This window comes from Tiliqua scincoides, chromosome 1 (assembly GCF_035046505.1).
Source record: "Tiliqua scincoides isolate rTilSci1 chromosome 1, rTilSci1.hap2, whole genome shotgun sequence".
NCBI classification, from domain to species: Eukaryota; Metazoa; Chordata; class Lepidosauria; order Squamata; family Scincidae; genus Tiliqua; species Tiliqua scincoides.
The window spans coordinates 33978064-34000237 of NC_089821.1; the positions used below are offsets into that span (position 1 = coordinate 33978064).

At 42.9% G+C, this 22174-nt stretch overlaps 1 protein-coding gene across 2 annotated transcripts in view; it reads left to right on the forward strand.

Moving 5' to 3' along the window:
• Positions 1–22174, forward strand: part of SHANK2 (SH3 and multiple ankyrin repeat domains 2) — a 434329-nt gene that overhangs the window by 398489 nt on the left and 13666 nt on the right. For both annotated transcript variants that reach the window (XM_066632040.1, XM_066632049.1), the window contains 2 exons: positions 2396–2531; positions 4399–6817. In XM_066632040.1, the coding sequence (XP_066488137.1) occupies positions 2396–2531; positions 4399–6817 (2555 nt within the window). The remainder of the gene's footprint in view (positions 1–2395; positions 2532–4398; positions 6818–22174) is intronic.

Here is a 22174-nt window from a genome sequence, read left to right on the forward strand (position 1 = left end):
GAGTGGCAGCCACACACCAATCTCCAAAAACCTGCTGAGGACCAAGTTGTTGCTGTAGTGGCTGGAGAAGCTGCTGGCAGGAGAGGGGAGGAAGGAGAACCTTCCTTCCACTGCAGGTTGAACAGGTGAGCTACGCTGATGGTGGGGTCCTGCAGTGCAGAACTTGGGCCATTGTTGGGGAACACAGGGAAGCTAATTAGCTTAAAGTGGGCATAGGTTCTCTAAGTGAAACTTGGACCAGGAATCTGGCAAAACAGGGTCTTTGCTAGGAGACATCAGGTGGGGCATATATCTGTTTACAGGCAATCATCTGGAATATAATGTTAGCATGAGGAAAGGCCTTTCTTTCCTTCCTTTATAGCTTCCATAGTCCCTTTGGTAGCTTCCATAGTCTTATAGTACACTGATTCAGCACTGGGTATAGTCTAGGACCAGTCATTTGTGGATATGACCAGAATTCCTTTCCACTGTCTTTTACCACAATATCATGTATGTAAAGGGTATAGGAAGGGAAAACAATATAATTCTGCATCTTTTTTTTTTTTTAATGTTGTGCTCATGAAGGTTGGATTCAACCATACAAAACCTGAGCTATAGATCTGCTCCTGCTTAGTTCTCTGTGGCCCTGGGCACCACTTTATGGCAAATGGGCATATACCCCAAATGGGCATATAAGGGCTATACCCCCTATTCCTACTGCCAGGTATCCAGAGAAGGTGTACAAAATACTAATATGACATATATCTTAGATATGAAGGCAGGGCTTGGAATGATATCTTCTTTTCTACTTTTGTGGTCATGCCCTCCATCCTTACTTGAATACATGCTAGACTCCTTAATAACCCAGTCCTATTGGGCTTTAGTGCTGGCGAAACAAGTGTTTCATCAGCACTAACTGCCTTATGGCAGCTGTGAAAGGGACTCCAACAGTGTTTGGAATTGTGAACCTCCAGAGCACCAGCGGGAAGGCTGGAGGCTTCCCATGCACACTGGCGGAGCCCCCTGGACCTGTTGAGGCAGGTAAGTTGGTGGGGGAGTTGGGACAGAGCAGAGTAAGGCAGAATAAGGCAGGGGATGAGTGGATCAGGGTGTGCGTCTGGTGATGGCAACAGCCACCAAATCCTAGCCTCCTTCTCGGACCTGATCCCATAGCCTTTGGTCCTCATGGACATGTGCCAGCAATTTCGCTATTGCATATCTGAGTACACCCTGAGCGCTATGGAGTCTTATCCCCAGGGAAGGGAACAACTGTCCCCTCACCCAAAGAAGTCCTCTGTGACTGTCCCCCCTTGCAGGATGCAGCGGTGACCATTTTGGTGTAGCTGCATCAGTAGGAGGGAACCATAGGATTGGGCTTTTAACATCCATTAGTGTGTGACACAATTTGAAGAAGAGAAGACTGACTTTCTTGCTGCTTTGAATGCCCAGCAGGGAGAGAAAGCAGGGTAGAAGTCTGTAAATAAAAATATTGTTGTTCAAGAGTAGACTGCCCATATACATTTTCAGGTCCTCCAGTCCATTTGGAGGCTCTGAACTAAAAGAGACCCTTGCCCCCTACCTTTTGCCATTGAACGCTGCTGATAAGTGGAAAAGAGTGTCCCAGAAACTCTCAAAGGATGTCCTTCCATCCGTCTATTTGTGAAAGGCTGTGTAGGAACTACTTTCAACAAATAACAGTTATAGGTATGCAAGTTTGTTTTCTAAAACATGTTTCATATATACGGTAGTAAATTGCTTTCTTTTTTGCTTTTTAGATACAGGTGTAAATAAAAAGTTTTTCTAAATATATTTATAGCAGGCTACATTATCTGACATAAAACTGTGTGTAGCCAAAGTTCACGGGTACTTTTACTCATCAGATATTCCTTATGTCATTATCTCTGAATATGAAATATTAAAGTGGCATTTCTGGGAAACCAGAAATGTGACTTATCAAATATTTTGGATGTCTCCTACTGTTAGTTAAAAGAGGTTCTAGCATATAGCATGTATGTTTTTCCATAATGTTTCAAGTAAATAGTAAATAATATCTGGTTTATGTATAACCTTGAGCATTGTGGTGGTTGCGTATTTTCTGCAATTTCTGTGCTCCTTAATGAAATGTATAGATTCGAGCCATGTGGCTAATGCGAATTACATGGATACAAACCATACTTGTGACATTTGCCCCAGTGAAACAGATGTCAACAAGATGGTAACTCCCCAGCACCGTATATACGGACAATGTGCTTAGGCTAATCACATGGGCAGAAATACATGTTTTGCTGGAGTGATGTGGGAGCAATCAGGTGGTTTCACAAATCCTTAAACCAGAGCTATATGAGAGAATGAAATAGAATTTTACATTGTTTACATTTCATTTTTTTGGACATAATTATTTGCTTTCCTTTTATAGTCTATGTATGATAGACAAGGGATTGCTGTGATGCCCCCTACAGTACCTGGGAGTTCTCAAGGCCCATTTCTGGGTGTACCACGAGGTACAGTGAGAAGACAAAAATCAATAGGTAAAAATATTACACTGTCCCTGTGTATCAGGTAGATGCTGCTTTTATGTTTAACTGTTGCTTATAATATGTTCAGCCCAGTTTGCTTTAAATGCATTTATTCAGGATTCAGCCTTGAAAAATTGAGTGTAACAAATTGCCATTACATAAAAACTGTTTGTAAATGTTACTGAATTTTTGAATTGAAATTCATCTTTTTTGAAATATTTTAGTTTGTTGCTTCAGTACATCAGATCAGTAAATCCGATAAGGTGAACTGTGTACAGAAATTCATTTAAAATGCAAAATAAACAATTGACAATGTAGCAAGCAACAGAGTATCCTTATCAAGACTGTTTAAAACCAAACCCAATTGGTTTAATATTTGACATTTAAAGACATCCAACAGCCCAATTCTATCATTTTTCTACCTGCCCCCCCCCCCCGGTGTAACCATACCGACAAGGCACATGGTTTATCCAGTGGGGGGTAGAGCAGAAGGCTTCAGAGGGGAAAGGGAATTTAAATCTCCTTTCCCTTCTGTAAGTCTTCCACCCCACAATGGGTCTCTTCAGACCTGTGCCGGTTATTTTGCTGTTGCAAGTCAAAGGAGAGAAAGGGGGCAGCGAGACTGCTGTTGGAGGCGTTAGGGTCTAGAGTGCACCATTGTCACTGGATCCACCTCCTTCTGTAGCCTCCCCACCTCTTTTCCTCCCCCTTTAGCAACATTTAGTATTTTACTTAAAGAAAACTCTTTTTTTTTTTTAAAAGAAAACTATTGTTTTGATCTTGTCAGAATCTGGTGCCTTTTTTTTATTCCTCAATGATGTGTGTGCTAGTTTTGCCAGGAAAACAAAGGCAGGATCTGAAAACAAGCATTTATTAAAATCTTGCCATTAGATTTGGGTACAACTTGAGAACTAAAGCTGAGAAACAAAAACTTTCCTTGCTCTCTCTTCTTCCATGGGAAAGAATTCCCTATTCCTTGGGAACAGATTCCCCCACCCTTTCTTTCCATTTCCTGCATGAAAGTAATTAAGAGTATCAGATTAAAAAAATGAAATTTGTCTGAATATATGTAGAATGACAGTCTATCCATTGCTAAGCAGTTCCTTTTTACTTCTGTTGTATAGTGAGTGCAAATCAGCAAACCAGCTATAAAAATCGTCCCAGAGATAACCTCCATACATAGATAGTATCTGGAATAGCATGCCAGACAATATGTCATTGATGATAACCACACCTGATTCCATGCCCTGTTCTGATTAGAGCACCACTTCTCAGTTTCTAGTATAAAATTCTGTGCCACTGAGTTGGTGTAATGAGTGAGTAAGGCTGCAGACCTCCGCACACTTAGATGGGAATAAGTCTTATTGAACTCCGTTTGGATTACTTCTGAGTAGACATGCCTATGATTGCACTGCAAGAGACCAAACAGTTAATCAGAGCTTCTTCATTTCAAATCGTACTTCTGTTAAGAACTCTCTAGGAGTGGCCTTGGACAGACCACTCCTTCCGAGGCTCAACATTCCCAGCTCCAATGTGGGAGAATAATATATACCTTCACAGGGTTGTTGTGAGAACAACATCGTGATAGTGCATGTGAAACTTACTTGGAATGCACTGTGCAAATGTTAAGTGTTGTTAATACCTCATACAGTAAAACTTAATCTGTCTACAAAGTTTCTTATGTTTATAAGCTGCTTACGTTTAAAGAGCAGCATAGGGACAGTGAGACACAGGCCAAAACTATGGATTTAAGATCTGCAGAACAGGGACTCCAGTGCAGACATACAGTAGTCTAAAACCCATACAATGCACAGTATTTGTTGTAACTTGTATACTATATCTTTGGCGATAATGGATGCTTCAAGGGTAACTTAAAAATTATAGTTTGTGATTTTTTTTTAAGGGATAACAGAAGAAGAACGGCAATTCTTGGCTCCTCCCATGCTAAAATTTACTAGAAGTCTTTCCATGCCAGACACCTCTGAAGATATCCCTCCTCCACCACAGTCTTTACCTCCATCACCACCACCACCATCTCCTTCTCTTTACAACTCTCCCAAATCTCCAATGCCTAGAATATATGGAACAATTAAGCCTGCATTTAATCAGAATTCAGGTTCAAAGATAGCTGTTTCAGGTAGATCTGAAAATATGGGGACCGTGATAAGGGACAAAGGGATATATTACCGAAGAGAGCTGGATCGTTATTCTCTAGATTCTGAGGACTTATATAGCAGAAATGCCACAACTCAGGCAAGCTTCAGAAACAAGAGGGGTCAGATGCCAGAAAACCCATACTCTGAAGTTGGAAAAATAGCAAGCAAAGCAATGTATGTCCCAGCCAAGCCAGCAAGACGGAAGGGAATGCTAGTGAAACAATCTAATGTTGAGGATAGTCCAGAAAAAACCTGTTCTATTCCAATTCCAACTATCATTGTTAAAGAGCCATCGACCAGCAGTAGTGGAAAAAGTAGCCAAGGAAGCAGCATGGAAATTGACCCACAGTCTTCAGAACAACCAGGACAGCTTCGACCTGAAGATAATTTGACGGTCAGTAGTCCCTTTGCAGCAGCTATTGCTGGGGCAGTGAGGGACAGGGAGAAACGATTAGAAGCCAGGCGCAATTCTCCAGCATTTCTTTCTACAGATTTAGGAGATGAGGATGTCGGGCTGACACCTCCAACACCACGTATGAGACAGTCTAAGGTTAGTGATGAAGGAATATTCAATAATGAAGACAACTTTAGGAACCTTGTATCACCATCTCCCATCCCAGCACCTAGAGAGCCTGAAAACATTTTTAACAGCAGTGAATTGAGCAAACCAAATGATGGAAGGGCACCAAACTCATTAGCCCAAACAACAGTGGGATCAGAAAGCAACGCATTGGCAACCCAGAATGCTGGTATGTCCAGTTTGGATAATTATGTTCATCCACTCACGGGGAAGTTACTGGATCCAAATTCACCTTTAGCCCTTGCCCTTTCTGCCAGAGATAGAGCCATGAAAGAGCAAACCCAGCAAATTCCAGGGAAAGTTGAATCTGGCAAAGCAGACCTTAATAAACCTCTCTATATAGATACAAAGTTGAGGTCCAATATTGAAACAACATTTCCAATTGCAGCTACGCTTAATAGGCAAAATACGCGTGGTCCCCTAAGAAGGCAGGAGACAGAGAACAAATATGAGACGGATATGGTGAAAGAGAGGAGGCCTGAAGAAAAGAAGAACATGCTGATAAATATTGTGGATACCTCACAACAGAAGTCAGCTGGCTTGCTCATGGTTCATACAGTAGACACAGCACAATCCAATGATATCCCTGAAAATGAGGAAGAAGGAGTTATGATGGATGTGAATCCTGAAAAGACTCCACCAGAGACGCAGGAAAGCACAGAAACAGCAGAAAGTGGACTAGATGACGCTGGTCTGCTCGAGCCACCTGCATCTCCCTGCAAAACTATTGTAGCAGTTGGCTCTGTAGATGATCCTATCATTTTGCCATTCCGTATTCCTCCACCCCCTTTAGCATCTGTTGATCTTGATGATGATTTCATCTTTACTGAGCCATTACCACCACCTTTAGAATTTGCGAACAGTTTTGATATCCCTGACGACCGTTCCGTTCCAGGTTCTGCGCTAACAGACTTGCTCAAACAGAGAAAAAATGGAACTCCATCTGCTTCATTTAACCCCATTCAACCCTCAAATTCAATAGATGGAGACAGTAAGAAACCAGTGGGTCTTTCAAACTGTTTGCCTGCCTCATTTTTACCACCCCCTGAAAATTTTGAAAATGTCACTGACTCTGGGATTGAAGAAGTGGACAGTCGAAGCAGTAGTGACCATCATCTAGAGACAACCAGCACTATCTCAACTGTATCCAGCATCTCTACCTTGTCCTCTGAAGGTGGTGAGAACCTGGATACTTGTACAGTCTATGCAGATGGGCAAACATTTCTGGTGGACAAACCCCCAGTACCTCCGAAGCCAAAAATGAAGCCCATAATCAACAAAAGCAATGCACTTTACAAGGATGCGCTAATTGAAGAAGCTGTAGATAGTTTTGTTATTCCTCCACCTGCTCCACCCCCACCCCCTATCAGTGCACAGCTTAATATGGCTAAAGTTGTACAGCAAAGGACCTCTAAATTATGGGGTGATGTAACTGAAGTTAAAAGCCCAGTTCTCTCAGGCCCGAAGGCTAATGTTATTAGTGAATTGAACTCAATACTACAGCAAATGAACAGAGAGAAATCCTCAAAGCCAGGGGAAGGATTGGAGTCGCCTACGGGAACAAAATCTGCAAGTCTTACTACAAGGTAAATGCAACTGATATATTTGCTTCATGTCTACACTGCTTGTAAGTTTTAATTTTCTTTGCTTTTATGAAATCTTGAGTATGTTGCTTGCTTTTAGTACCAATTAAATTTCTATAAAAATGTATAATAATAATGGACAGCTTGATGAAAGTGGAGCCAGTGTGCAGCAGCTGTTGAGAAGGTGATATTCCATGATCAGGATAATTAAAAAGTGGATTGAGAATAAAACAGCCAATATTGTAATGCCATTTTACAAATCAATGGTAAGGCCACATCTGGAGTATTGCATACAGTTCTGGTAACCACATCTCAAAAAGGACATAATAGAACTGGGAAAGGTTGCAGAAGAGAGTGACCAAAATGATTTCTGGACTGGGGCATTTCCCACATGAGGAAAAGCTACAACATTTGGGACTCTTCGGTCTAGAAAAAAAGGTGCCTGAGGGGAGACATTTTTGAGATGTACAAAATTATGCAGGCAATGGATAGAATGGATAGAGAGATTTTTTTCCCCTCTCACACACCAGAACCAGGACACATCCACTAAAATTGAGTGTAGGGAGAGTTAGAACAGACAAAAGAAAATATTTCTTACCTAGCCTGTGATTAATCTGTGAAACTTCTTGCCGCAAGATGTGGTGATAGTGTCTGGCCTGGATGCCTTAAAAGAGAATTGGCAGATTTATGAAGGAAAAGTCCATCACAGGTTACGAGCCATGATGGGTATACGCAACCTCCTGGTTTTAGAAGTAGGCTACCTCAGAATGCCAGGTGCAAGGGTGTGGCAACACCATGCAGGTTTCTTGTTGTCTTTGTTTCTAGAAGATAAGGAAAACTGGAACAGAAGAGGCAGAATGTAAAGGGAAAGATAGATAATGATAAGAGAGGTAAAGCAAGGAGCGCACTGAAGGGAGAGAAAAAAAATTCAGAAAACAAAATAAACTGGAAAACAAACCAGCTGTATTCCTTGTAAGCTGTCATATGTTATCACTGAATTTTTGGTTTTGCGAATCTCCTTGCTATGCAGAGTTTGGTCAAGCAGGTTATTGGGAACACTGCAGACAAGTAGGGCTCACGTGAGCTTTGTCTATACCAGGGGTGTCCAAATCTTTCGGCGGGAGGACCACATCATCTTTCTGACACTGTGTCGGGGGCCAGGGAAAAAAATAATTAATTTACAGTTAAAATTTGAATAAATTTACATAAGTTTACATAAATGTATATATCAGAGATGAACTTATATGAATGAATGAAGGTCTTGCATTAGCTCAAGGCCTATAAAAGGCCTTGCACAAAGCAAGGCTGACCTTTCCTTTGCTGCTGCTACTGCATCATAGATGCGAAACAGCAAGCAGTCGAGGAAGCCCTCATCCCACAGCTCACTCAAGAGGTCAAACAGTCGCCCTCACACTGAGAGCAGTTGCAGCGGGCCAGTGCGGGCTCCAACTAATCTCTGGAGGACCAGAGGCTCATTGGAGACTGGGGGCTCCCTGACGGCCACATTGAGAGGCCTTGAGGGCCACAAGTGACCTCAGGGCTAGGGTTTGGGCACCCCTGGTCTATACTGTTACGTTCAATCAAAAAAAGCAAACATGACTCATTTTAGGGGTTGGTTAGATGCTGCTGCATTTTGCTTCAACATTTTGCTTCATGTCATTTATCTTATAGAAAACTTTTCCTACAATTATCTTGTTTGAAGTATTGCATCTTTACATTTTTATTTCATGGACTTCAGTACTTAAAAACCAGGTGATGCGCAGATTGGCCACAGGATGCTTTTTGTTTAAGTCTATCCATTTTGGGGTACTCCAAGACAAGAGAGCAACATATTATTCAATATGTGGTTTGAGACACAAAATTATGCACGGGAAGGATAGAGTGGATAGAGAAATGCTCTTTACAGTCTCACATAACACCAGAACCAGGGGACATCCGCGAAAATTGAGTGTTGGGAGAGTTCGGACAGACAAAAGAAAATATTTATTTACTCAGCTTGTGGTAGGTCTGTGGATCTCCTTACCACAGGATGTGGTGATGGCATCTGGCCTAGATGCCTTTAAAAGGGGATTGGACCAATTTCTGGAGGAAAAATCTATTACAGGTTACAAGCCATGATGTGTATGTGCAACCTCCTGATTTTGTCAGATGTCAGGGCTATATCAGATGTCAGGGCTATGTCAGATGCAAGGGAGGGCACCAGGATGCAAGTCTCTTGTTATCTGGTGTGCTCCCTGGGGCATTTGGTGGGCCGCTGTGAGATACAGGAAGCTGGACTAGATGGGCCTATGGCCTAATAATAATAATAAATAATAATAATAATAATAACAGGTATTTATATACTGCCTTTCTTGGTCTTTATTCAAGACTTTATTCAAGGCGGTTTACATAGGCAGGCTTTTATTTAAATCCCTTATTAAATAGGGATTTTTACAATTTGAAAGAAGGTTCTTTCTTTCAAGAACCACTACATTCAGGTGTTTCATTCCAATCTGGCTTCACATTCTGGCCTCCATCCTCCCGCGCTCAGAGCAGATGAAATAGCTCGGCTTCAGCTTGTCAGCTGCTTCAAGGTCGCACGGTGCCAGTGGCCTAGAACTGGCGACCTTGTGGATGTTATCTTCAGGCAGACAGAGGTTCTACCCTCTAGACCAGACCTCCTGCCAGATCCAGTGGGGCTGTTCTTATGTTCTTATGTTGATTTCATTGGAGAAGAGTAGCAATGAAGTCTGTCCTTTAGCTTTTCCTACAGTGGCCAGAGGCAAACAATAGCAGTCCTTCTGAATACTGTAGTTATGTGGAAGGTGGAATGTTAATTGGTGCAGCTTCTCATACAAGGGTAAGAAAAGGTGCTCATGGGAAAAAAAGTTTCCTGTTTTATATAACAGTTTAAAAAGTCAGAGAACTGTCATCCTTTATTTTCATAAAATAAAAATACTAACGTTTAATACCACATTCCTTAAAGAATACTTATGTTGACAGAACAAACATTCCTTCTTTCTATATTTTACTTATTTCCTCCCTACATTTTCTTAAAATCACTCTTTAACCAATGCTGTATTTGTCTACAAGTGTTCTGTTTCTGTCATTTTTTTCTTTCTTTTTGTCTGATGTTGAATTGTGATATCCAAAGTATTGAACTGCCTTTTCTGTTAATCTAGAAAGCAGCAAGCACCCTTGTCAGTCTGTGTTAGATATTCCCCTATTATTCCAGACATCTATGTATACAGATGCCTAAATGTGGAATTCCTCATCTTGGTGGGTCCCATTCATTTCAATAGAGTAAGCCATTCTGCACATCCAAATAAGTGCACAATTGAATTGCTGTGTCTAACCTGGTTTTAGGGCACAAGGTAGGGGAAAATCCATGTGATCATCAGAAAACCATATCCACAACAAAGTGCTTGGTGGGTGCTTAAGGAGTAAAGCATTGACTATCTTTCTGCTTATGCTAAAGATGAGAGTAGACTGCTTTGTGTTTGCGTGTATGTGTTAGCATCATTTGAGAATAGTGTCTGTTGTTTGCAATAATCCCATATAGAGTTGGCACTGCACTTGTCCTGATATTTGTGGCTTTAGATAAAACAGTCCTAACTGTGCTTTAGAGTGAGGTTTATTGTATATACATTATCCTTTTGCAGAGTACTTCTCATGGTTCCTATTTGTTGTCTGTAACCTAATGTATACTGTGTGTTTCTGTAGATTCACAATTTTTAATATTGAAATTTTATACAAAATTCAGGTCATTTATTCGTGTTCATCAGATTTTTAAACGTCTCTGTTCATCTAGCAGTGGAAGCAACAACTATAAACTGAATTTAATTGCTAAGGTATTTTATAGTAGTTCTATTGCTGTGAATTTGTTCTAGAGTGCCAATACACAATGCCATCACATCCATTTGTTATCTACCTTAATTAAAAGGTGCATATGAAATGTGACATTGCTAAAACATACAAATTAAAAGAGAAAGGATTAAGGGTTTATTTTGAAAACGTGTTCCACTCTCCACCATCTGCGTAATTGTCAAGAATATCCTGGCTAAAAAATACAATTAGTATCACTTTGATATAGAGCTCATTGAAAACCACCATCCATTTGTTTCAAAGGTTTATTGCTCCAGTCTAATCCAGTATGATGACAGTGGAAGTAATGAGTGATGTTAATTTTTTCATGTTTGTTCAGATTATGCTTCATGTCCACCAGAGCCAAAATGATTAGTGAAATGGATTTACTGCCAGGAGAGTACTGTACTGTACAGTACATTCATTCCATTGATGAATATAATCCATAAATGGGAAACATAAAAACAGTTACTGAGCAAGTGTTCTGTCCTGTTCTTTTGTTTTATAAAGTTCCAGCCTGTATCTCTTTTGAACAAACCCCTTAAAGAAGTCTAGTATCCTCATCACCACATAATTTTTTGTTGACTTTCTAGGCAAATTCTGAGAATTAGGGGAAAAAAGCTTGCCACTGATTAGTAGGAAGCAGTTCTCTGAGCAGCCCCCTGCCCCCCCCCCCAAATCCTATCCCACTCACAGATAAACAGGTAAATAGATTAGTGTTAAATCTGCTGTTGAAACAGTTGCCTGGCAACATAATGATCTAGGATCCAGTTAATACGGAAATGACAGTATCAATAGAATAAAGGAAGTGACAATGAGAAGAGAGAGAAAAAGACCACTAAACTGTTTAGGAAAGAACCAGAACCAATTTGTCTTGAGGGTTTATTTCTTCATTCTGATCCAGAATGCTGTTACTAAGCTAACAATGGAGCTAATGAGGCTTAACAGTGACAATGCTTACAGTGTTGCAACACGAAATGTTGCTCAGTCAGTCTCTCATTCAGGGTAGATTCTGTTCTGGCTCCCTTAAGCATGTTCTAGGGATTCCTTCCTATATTTATACATTCTCAATTACACGAAGGGGTTGTGTATGTTATGTAACATGTTTCATTATCTTTCACCAATGTATGGAATTATAAATGCCTTGGTGTCACTGCAGCTTTGCCACAGTCAGGTAAGTGAAAGGTAAATCCAGAAGATAGTATGCATTGGAATATTTTGAATATTCTGGTTTTGAACTTCATTGGTGTAGAATTTCATAAACAATCCAAAAACTATAGGGGTGTTTTTAAGTTGAACTTTCTATTGTGTCCATAACTGTCACTTCATCTTGTTAACTGTTTGTCAGCCAATTTAGCAGATGCTTTTGCTTTGTAATTTTAAAGTGTCTTAGTCATTCCATTTTGTCATTTTATTTGCTCTCATGACTGCTGTTAACAGAAGAGGGTCATGCTGAAGTACTATGAAGTAAGTGACAATAAGACAAAGAATATTCCATGTTGTTCCTTTTTTTAACCCACTCATTGTATCCCATTTCTTTTTTTTTCATTTGGAATTCTCCTAATCCAGAACTGGTAGCTGTTTTTAAAAAGCTAATTTTAAAAGGTGAATCTAGCTTCAACTTTAGATAGATGCTTTATTTAATGAATTTCAATAACACTCTTGTAGTCTTATTCCCTGTAGGTATTAATAGAAATGTATTTTAGAAGCATTTACATTCCAATATTGGGAAACTGAAATTCAATAAAAGTTAGGCATGCTTAAACTCTGTTGAAATTAGTGACACAATTAAGTGCTTAATCTACATCATATTGTGCTTCTGGTAATAAAGCCTCTGAAATAGATTGGCTGACCTAGCATGATGTCATATAATGGTTCAATAACCTAAGAAGTTTGCAGTCCAGATTCTATGAGGGAAGGGTATTAAACTCTTCATGCAATCTCTCTGGTGTTAGATCCTCACACAATCTTTCAGAAGCTCTAGCACTGTAATTTGAAAGTGTCTCAAGGTCCAACTCTAAAGTACCCTTGGGCTGACGCAAGTCACTTGTACCGGTCCAGGAGTGTTGCAAAAGTGCCGTCAAGCACTTACGTGCCACTCTGGGGGAATTTAGGTGCAGCACTCCGGGGCAAGTCTGTGCCAACGTGAGCTCTGGCCCGGGTAAAAATGCACTGGCCAAGCTTGGCCAGCGCAAGGTTCTGGGGGACCATCGGGAGGGCGGGGGGGAGGTGAGAGGAAGGTGTTCTGGGGTGGGAGAAGGTGGGTGGTGGGCATTACTGGGGACAGGTGGGCAGGCAGGCAGGGAGTGGGAGACGGGGTCAGGATCCAGCAGTTATGTCAGATCCTAACCCCATTCCCAGGTAGCCCGGAACAATCCCAGGCTGCTCGAATTTGCTCTACCTCTTGAGTTAGCGCAGATTCGAGTAACACCATTGGGGTTGCTGCCGCTTTACCTGAGGTAAGGGGAAGTGTTTCCCCTTGTCCTGGCTGAGCTGCTTTCAGCCTCAATCCTGCCTTGGACGTGGCACAAATCTGCCGGCCTGCCTGCTCCAGGGTAGGTTAGGATTTGGCTGTCACTCATTCTGTTTTGTCAATTTATTTGCATTACAGTGAGGCAAATACAGTGATGCCTCGCAAGACGAATGCCTCGCGCAACGAAAAACTCGCAAGACGAAAGCGTTTTGTGATTTTTTTGGTGACTCGCAAGACAAATTTTTCTATGGCCGTGCTTCGCAAGACAAATTTTTTGCTTTTTTTTGTTTTGTTTTGTTTTAAATCGTGATTTGCAAGACGAAAATTTTGCAATACGAAACGACTCATGGAACAAATTAATTTCGTCTTGCGAGGCACCTCTGTAATAGAAGAGGGTTACGTTGAAATGCAATGAATTAAGTTATGTGTTATGGAGAAATTCTGAGATATAAAGATGCCAGAAGAAGAAGGCTGAATGAAGGTTACAAAACAAGCAAATAACTGAGAAAGAGGAACTTGAAGAGTGGAAACTGAAGCTTTAACAAAAGGGCAGACTGGAAATTTTGGGAAGGGGGAGTTAATGAAACCAGAGACTGTGAAGAAACTTAATAGAGTCTAAGACCAGAAGGGACTGTATGTTCTGGAAGGACAGGAGTGCCCCGGAGGCTAAGCAAGATACAGAATGGCTAAAGAAAGAGATGGCTAGATCTGGAGTCTACACCTTGCCAGAGGGAATTCTCTCAACTGTAACTCCATAATCTGATAATAATGTAAGATACAAGGCCAAGAACTAACCAAACAGTGTTTTTGCTGCAGGCTTTCAGGCTATAGTTTATTACGCTTGTGGTGATGAAGCCCAGCATTGATTTGAGGGGATGTGAACATGCTGCAACTCATCAACTTTTCAAACTGTCCAGGAAACTGTGCTGTCAGAATCCATGCTATTCACAGAGGAGACAAGACACTGAGAAAAGAAGGGGTTGTGAAAAAATCACATAGTAGAGGTGGGGCCTCAGTATCCACAGGGGAATCTGTTCTCCAACCCCTCATGGATGCTGAATTTCATCTCTACCTTGAGCCCTCTGGAGATGACTGGAGCTGCCCTAGAGGGCTTCTCTGGGCCTCAGAATGCCTTATATGGCATAAAAATGTCACTTCTGGTTTCCCTCAGGAAATGAGAAGTAACTTTTTTTGGCCAAAAAGACCATTTTGAAGCCCCCAGAGGCAATGGTCGCCTCCAGACGGCTCAGGTGGGGCCAGGTCTGGCTCCACATGGGTCCATGGTGGACCCGCGTTGAGCCAGATCTGCAGATGAATAATCAGCATATATGGAGGCTCCACCTATACTTAAGGACTGGGGGAGGGGGCTGTGGAAGGACTTTTGGGGAGTCTAGTCAAAAGGCAGATTGACAAAAGAAATACAGAGTTACACAATTGGAGACAACAATGGGCCCAATCCTATGCAACTTTCCAGCGCTGCTGCAGCCTTGTCAATGGGGCATGTGCTGCATCCTGTAGTGGGGGAGTGCTCAAGGATAACTCCTCAAAGTAAGGATCATTTGTTCCTTTACCTCAGGGCTGTATTGGCACTGGAATGTTGGTTAGAATTGGGCCTTATGAGTGGAGAAGGGTAGAAGGAATTGAAGAATCAAGTAGAATTTAAGACTTAAATGAGGTTTCAGAACAGCAGATCCTGTGTGCTATCAGCTGGAAGGGGGTGGGTCTGTCAAGGAAGGTTAGAGGGCTGAGAACTAGGGGTGTCATTGGTTGCTTGGTGTGCAGTCTAGGCTCTGACAGGTCTGCAACTATTTTTTAACTGTTTCATAGAGGAAACAGTCTATCAAAATGTTCATAGAGGAAACATTCTGTATGCTCTCACTGCATACAGTAATGTGACCCTATAAACTGAAGTCGATCTATAAGAACCAAGAAGCAGGGGAATATGGGAGCTAAATTTCATATACTGATTGAACTAATCAGGCAGTTGTTTGGCTTCCTGTGTTTTCATTTCTGTTGATTTTAATGGGACTTTAGGTAGGGGCCAGACTTTATAAGAGACTTGGAGCTGCCTGCTGCTCTGTTTCTCTCTGAACCATGGCATACCATCATCACACTGTATGCTTCTAAATATCCAACAGTCAGTGATAAGAGGTGCAAGCAAAAAGATGAACAGTGTGATGGCAGCATGTCATGTAATGCATAGCGGTAGGCATCATGAGAAAAAAAAACCAAAGTCACACAATGGGAACAACTCCTTATCTTTTATATCTACTGACAGACTTAGGTGCACCTAAAAGGGGCATTTTTACTAGCAGAATTTCTTCTACTAATTTGTGCCTTTGATATCCACCTAGATCAATAATTTCTAGAAAAGGAGGTGTAGTGACTAGAGCATCACACTTGATTAAGGTAATCAGGTTCAAACCTGTTCAGTTAAGTAGTTGGATTCATGGGTGTGAATCTCAGGTCACAATCCTAACCAACTTTCCAGCACTGGGATAAAGGCAATGCAGTTCTGAGGTAAGGGAACAAACATTCCGTTATCTTGAAGAGGCCTCTGTGACTGCCATCCAACTGCAGGTTGCAGCACTTGCCCCACTGCAACAGCTATGCCAGTACAGGAAAGTTGATTAGGATTTGGGTCTCAATGACACTGTGAGCTCCTTGGAGGAATGGTGAGATGCAATGATTTCTGTTTGCCATTAAAAAAAACCTCTATCTGGAAATTACCAACTTTTGTTCAGTCTTAGATCTCTATTTAGTTTGTCACAAATCACATCTTCAGATCAATTATTAAAAGTATAAATTCTGCAGATGATGGGCCTTGCATGTAACAGATATGTTTATCTTCATTGAGGAGCTCAGGGAAAGGGAAGGATGCCACTATCAATAGAGCAACAGGCCGTGGAAGATATGGCAGTATGGGTGGCAGGCCGTTCCACGGAAAGGATTGTCCATCATAGACGGTCTCTCTTTCCAGCCTTTCCACCAGCTCTCTGATGACTGGTGGGTGGCCTTGGTAGTAGTTCCCTGGGTCTGAAACTGCTGCTCATAAGAACATAAGAACATAAGAACAGCCCCACTGGATCAGGCCATAGGCCCATCTAGTCCAGCTTCCTGTATCTCACAGCGGCCCACCAAATGCCCCAGGGAACACAGCAGATAACAAGAGACCTCATCCTGGTGCTCTCCCCTACATCTGGCATTCTGACTTAATCCATTCCTAAAATCAGGAGGTTGCACATACACATCATGGCTTGTACCCCATAATGGATTTTTCCTCCAGAAACCCGTCCAATCCCCTTTTAAAGGCGTCTAGGCTAGACGCCAGCACCACATCCTGTGGCAAGGAGTTCCACAGACCGACCACACGCTGAGTAAAGAAATATTTTCTTTTGTCTGTCCTAACCCGCCCAACACTCAATTTTAGTGGATGTCCCCTGGTTCTGGTATTATGTGAGAGTGTAAAGAGCATCTCCCTATCCACTCTGTCCATCCCCTGCATAATTTTGTATGTCTCAATCATGTCCCCCCTCAAGCGTCTCTTTTCTAGGCTGAAGAGGCCCAAACGCCGTAGCCTTTCCTCATAAGGAAGGTGCCCCAGCCCCGTAATCATCTTAGTCGCTCTCTTTTGCACCTTTTCCATTTCCACTATGTCTTTTTTGAGATGCGGCGACCAGAACTGGACACAATACTCCAGGTGTGGCCTTACCATCGATTTGTACAACGGCATTATAATACTAACCGTTTTGTTCTCAATACCCTTCCTAATGATCCCAAGCATAGAATTGGCCTTCTTCACTGCCACCGCACATTGGGTCGACACTTTCATCGACCTGTCCACCACCACCCCAAGATCTCTCTCCTGATCTGTCACAGACAGCTCAGAACCCATCAGCCTATATCTAAAGTTTTGATTTTTTGCCCCAATGTGCATGACTTTGCACTTACTGACATTGAAGCGCATCTGCCATTTTGCTGCCCATTCTGCCAGTCTGGAGAGATCCTTCTGGAGCTCCTCACAATCACTTCTGGTCTTTACCACTCGGAAAAGTTTGGTGTCGTCTGCAAACTTAGCCACTTCACTGCTCAACCCTGTCTCCAGGTCATTTATGAAGAGGTTGAAAAGCACCGGTCCCAGAACAGATCCTTGGGGCACACCGCTTTTCACCTCTCTCCATTGTGAAAATTGCCCATTGACACCCACTCTCTGCTTCCTGGCCTCCAACCAGTTCTCAATCCACGAGAGGACCTGTCCTCTAATTCCCTGACTGGAGTTTTTTCAGTAGCCTTTGGTGAGGGACCGTGTCAAACGCCTTCTGAAAGTCCAGATATATAATGTCCACGGGTTCTCCCGCATCCACATGCCTGTTGACCTTTTCAAAGAATTCTATAAGGTTTGTGAGGCAAGACTTACCCTTACAGAAGCCATGCTGACTCTCCCTCAGCAAGGCCTGTTCGTCTATGTGTTTTGAGATCCTATCTTTGATGAGGCATTCCACCATCTTACCCGGTATGGATGTTAGGCTGACCGGCCTATAGTTTCCCGGGTCCCCCCTCTTTCCCTTTTTAAAAATAGGCGTGACATTTGCTATCCTCCAATCTTCTGGCACCGTGGCCGTTTTGAGGGACAAGTTGCATACCTTAGTCAAGAGATCTGCAACTTCATTCTTCAATTCCTTAATAACCCTTGGGTGTATGCCATCAGGGCCCGGTGACTTATTGATCTTTAATTTATCAATGAGGTCTGAAACATCTTCTCTTTTAACCTCTATCTGACTTAACTCCTTGGTTAGGAGGGGCCGTTCGGGCAGCGGTATCTGCCCGAGGTCTTCTGCCGTGAAGACAGATGCAAAGAACTCATTTAATTTCTCTGCCATCTCTAAGTCTCCTTTTATCTCCCCTTTCCCTCCCTCACCATCCAGAGGGCCAACCGCTTCTCTGGCGGGTTTCCTGCTTCTAACATATTTGAAGAAGCTTTTATTATTCCCCTTAATGTTGCTGGCCATGCGTTCCTCATAGTCTCGCTTGGCCTCCCCTATCACCTTCTTACATTTCTTTTGCCACAGTTTATGTTCCTTTTTATTCTCTTCATTAGGGCAAGACTTCCATTTACGGAAGGAAGCTTCCTTGCCCTTCACAGCCTCTCTAACTTGGCTGGTTAGCCATGCGGGCACTCTCCTGGATTTAGTGGAACCCTTCTTTCTTTGCGGTATACACCTCTGCTGGGCCTCTATTACTGTTGTTTTAAGCAGCCTCCATGCACTCTGGAGAGACTGGACTCTTTTTACCCTCCCTTTCAACCTCCTTCTAACCAGCCTCCTCATTTGAGGGAAGTCCGCCCGTCAGAAGTAGTAGTTCCCTGGGTCTGAAACTGCTGCTCATGAATGCCAGATCAGTGAATAATAAAACTAATCCTGGATGAGGATGCTGATCTGGCATGTATTAAGGAAGCCTTGTTGGATGAGGTGGGAGGAGTGTCCCAGCTTTGCCTACCAAGGATCCAGGTATTGTAGCAGCCAAAACTTCAGGGAGCAAGAGAGGGAGTTGCAATGATCTATCAGGTATCCCTCTCCCTTATCAGGAGCCCTGTCCAGCAATCCACTGGGTTTGAGTGTCTGTATGCTAGGAAGGTCAGGACAGGATTGGGATTCTGTTGGTATACTGTCGACCTTGCTACCCCATAGTCTCTCTACCTGAGCTGACTGGGTTGATTTTGGATGTTGCATTGGAGTCCCATAGCCTGTTGGTACTGGGGGACTGAGGCCCCAGTAATGTTGAGGTCCCAGAGGTAGGTGCAGTTCAGGACTTCATGGCTGCCATGACAACCATGGGCCTGTCTCAGAAGATCTCAGCCTCAACTCATGAGGCAGGACACATGCTGCCTGGTGTTTTTGGCCAGACAAATGGAAGGTGATCTGGATATGGAGGAGATTAAGATCACTCTATTGTCATGGACAGATCACTTCCTGGTAAGGTTTAGGCTTGTTGTGGACTCTTTACTTGCAGAGATGGAAAGCCATATTGCAGTGGTTCCTAAACTGGTGGGTTGCAACCCACCAGCCAGAAAAGCACTTGTCCCTGCCCCTTAAGGGAAGGGAAGGGGAAGGGGAAGGCAGCAACATGATCCCTAGGATTGTACTGCTGCCGGAGATGGGAGGGGAGATTTGTATTTAACAACAGCCAGCACCAGAGTCCAAGGGGTCCAGGGAATCTTCAGCAGGACTCTCCATGCTTCCAAACATCTAAAAAAAGAAAAAAATGGGCACTTCCTGTTTTTGTCTTGAAACCAGAATTGCCCTTATTTTTATGTGTTTGGATGTGTGGGGAACCCTGGGGCTTCCCAGACCCCCCAGGACTCTGGCGCTGGTTGCTAGTAAGTTTAAACAAAAAAACCCTCCCATCTACGGCAGCAGTGCAATCCTGGGGATCACGTTGCTGCCATAGCCCCTGCCCTGCACACACTTACAGTGCTCCCAACTCCCTTGTAGGAGTTTGGGAAGCACTGCCATATTATATGGTCTGTCCCCAAAGTTCATAATGATTTCCCGAATGCTCTGGGCGATTTTCCTGCTGCCAAGGCCAGCAGATCATCTGAGGCCTTGGTTGATCTCTGGAATAGGGAGATGCCCAGGTCTGTGGATGAGATTGCTCTTGAGCAACATCTGCCATCTTGCTGACTCAAAGAAGTTTCTTGGTTTGCTGGGGAGCTGTCAATGATGAAGCAGAAGGATAGACATCTTGAGTGACTGTTGTGGAAGCCTTGTGACAGGTCTAACCAGACACAGGCTAGAGCTAATTTCAGGGCCTCCTCAGCACCTTGGCCCTTGGGGTATGGGGTGCTGCACAGTTTCAATACTGTCCGCATGTTATTTAACATCTACTTGAAGCCACTTGGAGAGGTAATCTGGGGATTTGGTACCATCAGTATGCTGATGATGATCAACTCTTGTCTCTCTTTTCCTCCAGATACCAGGGTAGTGGTCATGGTCCTGGAGTGCTGACCAGAGGTGGCTGGGATCTGGATGAGGGCTAATAAACTGAAACTAAAACCAGTTTTAGACAGAGGTCCTCCTGGTTCAGAAATCTACAATGCGGGTACTGGAGTAACTCCCTGCTCTGAATGGGGTTGCACTGCCCCTGAAAGAATAGAACTGCAACTTGAGGTTCTCCTGGATTCATAGCTGCTCTTGGTTGCCAAGGTGTTGGCTATGGCCAGGGGTGCATTTGTCCATCTTCAGCTGATGGGCCAGCTGCAGCCATAATTGCCTCAGTCAGATCTGACCATTGTGGTCCATGCCATGGTGACATCAAGATTAGGCTACTGTAACATACTCCACATGGGGCTGCTCTTGAAGATGGTCCGGAAGTTGCAGCTAGTGTAGAATGTGACAGCACATGTGGTAGCTGTAAATCAGCAGTTCTCTTTGGTCTCTGAGATCAGCACTCTCTTTGGTCATCTGAGAGGGCCCTTTTGGATGTGCTGCAATTGAGAGAGGTTAGGGGGCTGGTGGCCAGAAATAGGGCCTTCTTGGTAGCAGTGCCTGTTCTGTGGAATTCCTTCCACTTTCTCCTTTGTTGGAAGATTTCCGGTGAGGCCTGAAGACCTTCTTATTTCAAAAAGCCTTCAGAACCAGATGTTTAGGGTATGTTCTCTGGTTGCAGGCTGATGCTTGCTAATTCTTTATCACCGCTTATACTCGCCTATAGGTCAAAAAAATTATGCCTAAAAATGGAGCCTGAGATAATGTGTCGACTTATACTCGGGTCAATGCAGTGGGTGGAGCAGAGTCTTCTGGGAAGCTTATGGAGGCTCAGCAGCTGTCTGGTGAAGTGGCAGGGGGCCTGGAAATGGGCTGAGAGGCAGGAAGCAGGTGGAGAAAAAGGAGAATTTTTACGAGTAATTACGGTATTCAGAGGCAGCCTCTTCTCCAGACAGGAAGAGAAGTGAAGGCGCTTCTGGGAACTGTAGTCTGTATGAGCTGCTGCTGTGGAATGCAGCACATACTCCCACAAAGCTTACCCACAATTCCCAGAAGCCCCTTTCTCTCCCTTCCAGTTTGGAGAAGAAGGGAAATGCCTCCTTTTCTTCTTTTGCTGCTGCCTCTGAACATTCCTGGCAAGTCATTTGCAAAGAATTTCTCACACACACACACACACACACACACAAACACACACACACACACACACACACGTACAAGTTTAGGGGTCTGGTTTTAAAACCCCAGGATGGGATCCTCCTTTCCATCTGAAACAAGGTCCCAGACTGCAGTGCACCAGTACTTAAGAGTATCACCCATGGAAAGCAATGGGTCTGCTTTTGAGTAAAGAGGGTTGCAACTATGCACAGCTCAGTCCTTGTTGCTTGTCTCCCTGCTGTGAACTGAACTGCACATTCCCAACTGCATGTTTTATGTTGCATGTTATATGCAGAGCTTCTGGCTTAACACACCAGGCACCTTAAAGAAGGATTTGACTAATGGTTCTACTAGTATGTTGTTTACAGGCACAACACTTATTCTGACAGTGTTTACACAAATGTTGTGAAGATCAGAATTTTAAAAGTTAATGAACAAAAATGCATCTTATGATCTTTTATTGTATTTTTAATAAATTAGAAACCATACACTTTTTAGGTAACAATTACTGGAAGGTTATTTTTCAGGATCTGGCCTCGGGTAACATCAGACAAAATTATAGTCAGAGCCCCCTAAGTTTAACCCCCAACTTATCCGAGGGTCATAGAAAATTCCATGATTTGGGGCTCAAAACCTGCCCTTGACTTATCTGTGAAATCAACTTATAGGAGAGTGTCTACAGTAATGATTTAATGTTTTATGACTGATGATTTTTATTGCTACTGCTTGCTACTTGGCTTGCTTTTAATATGTTGTATTTATGTATTTTTAATGTGTTGTGAGCCACGTTGGGTGCCCTTCAAGGAGAAAGGCGGGATATAAGTTGAGTAAATAAATTTAACTGGTTTGGTATCAGGAGTCTCCAAACTCTATCCCACGGTATGTCACAATAATAAACTTGGGCAT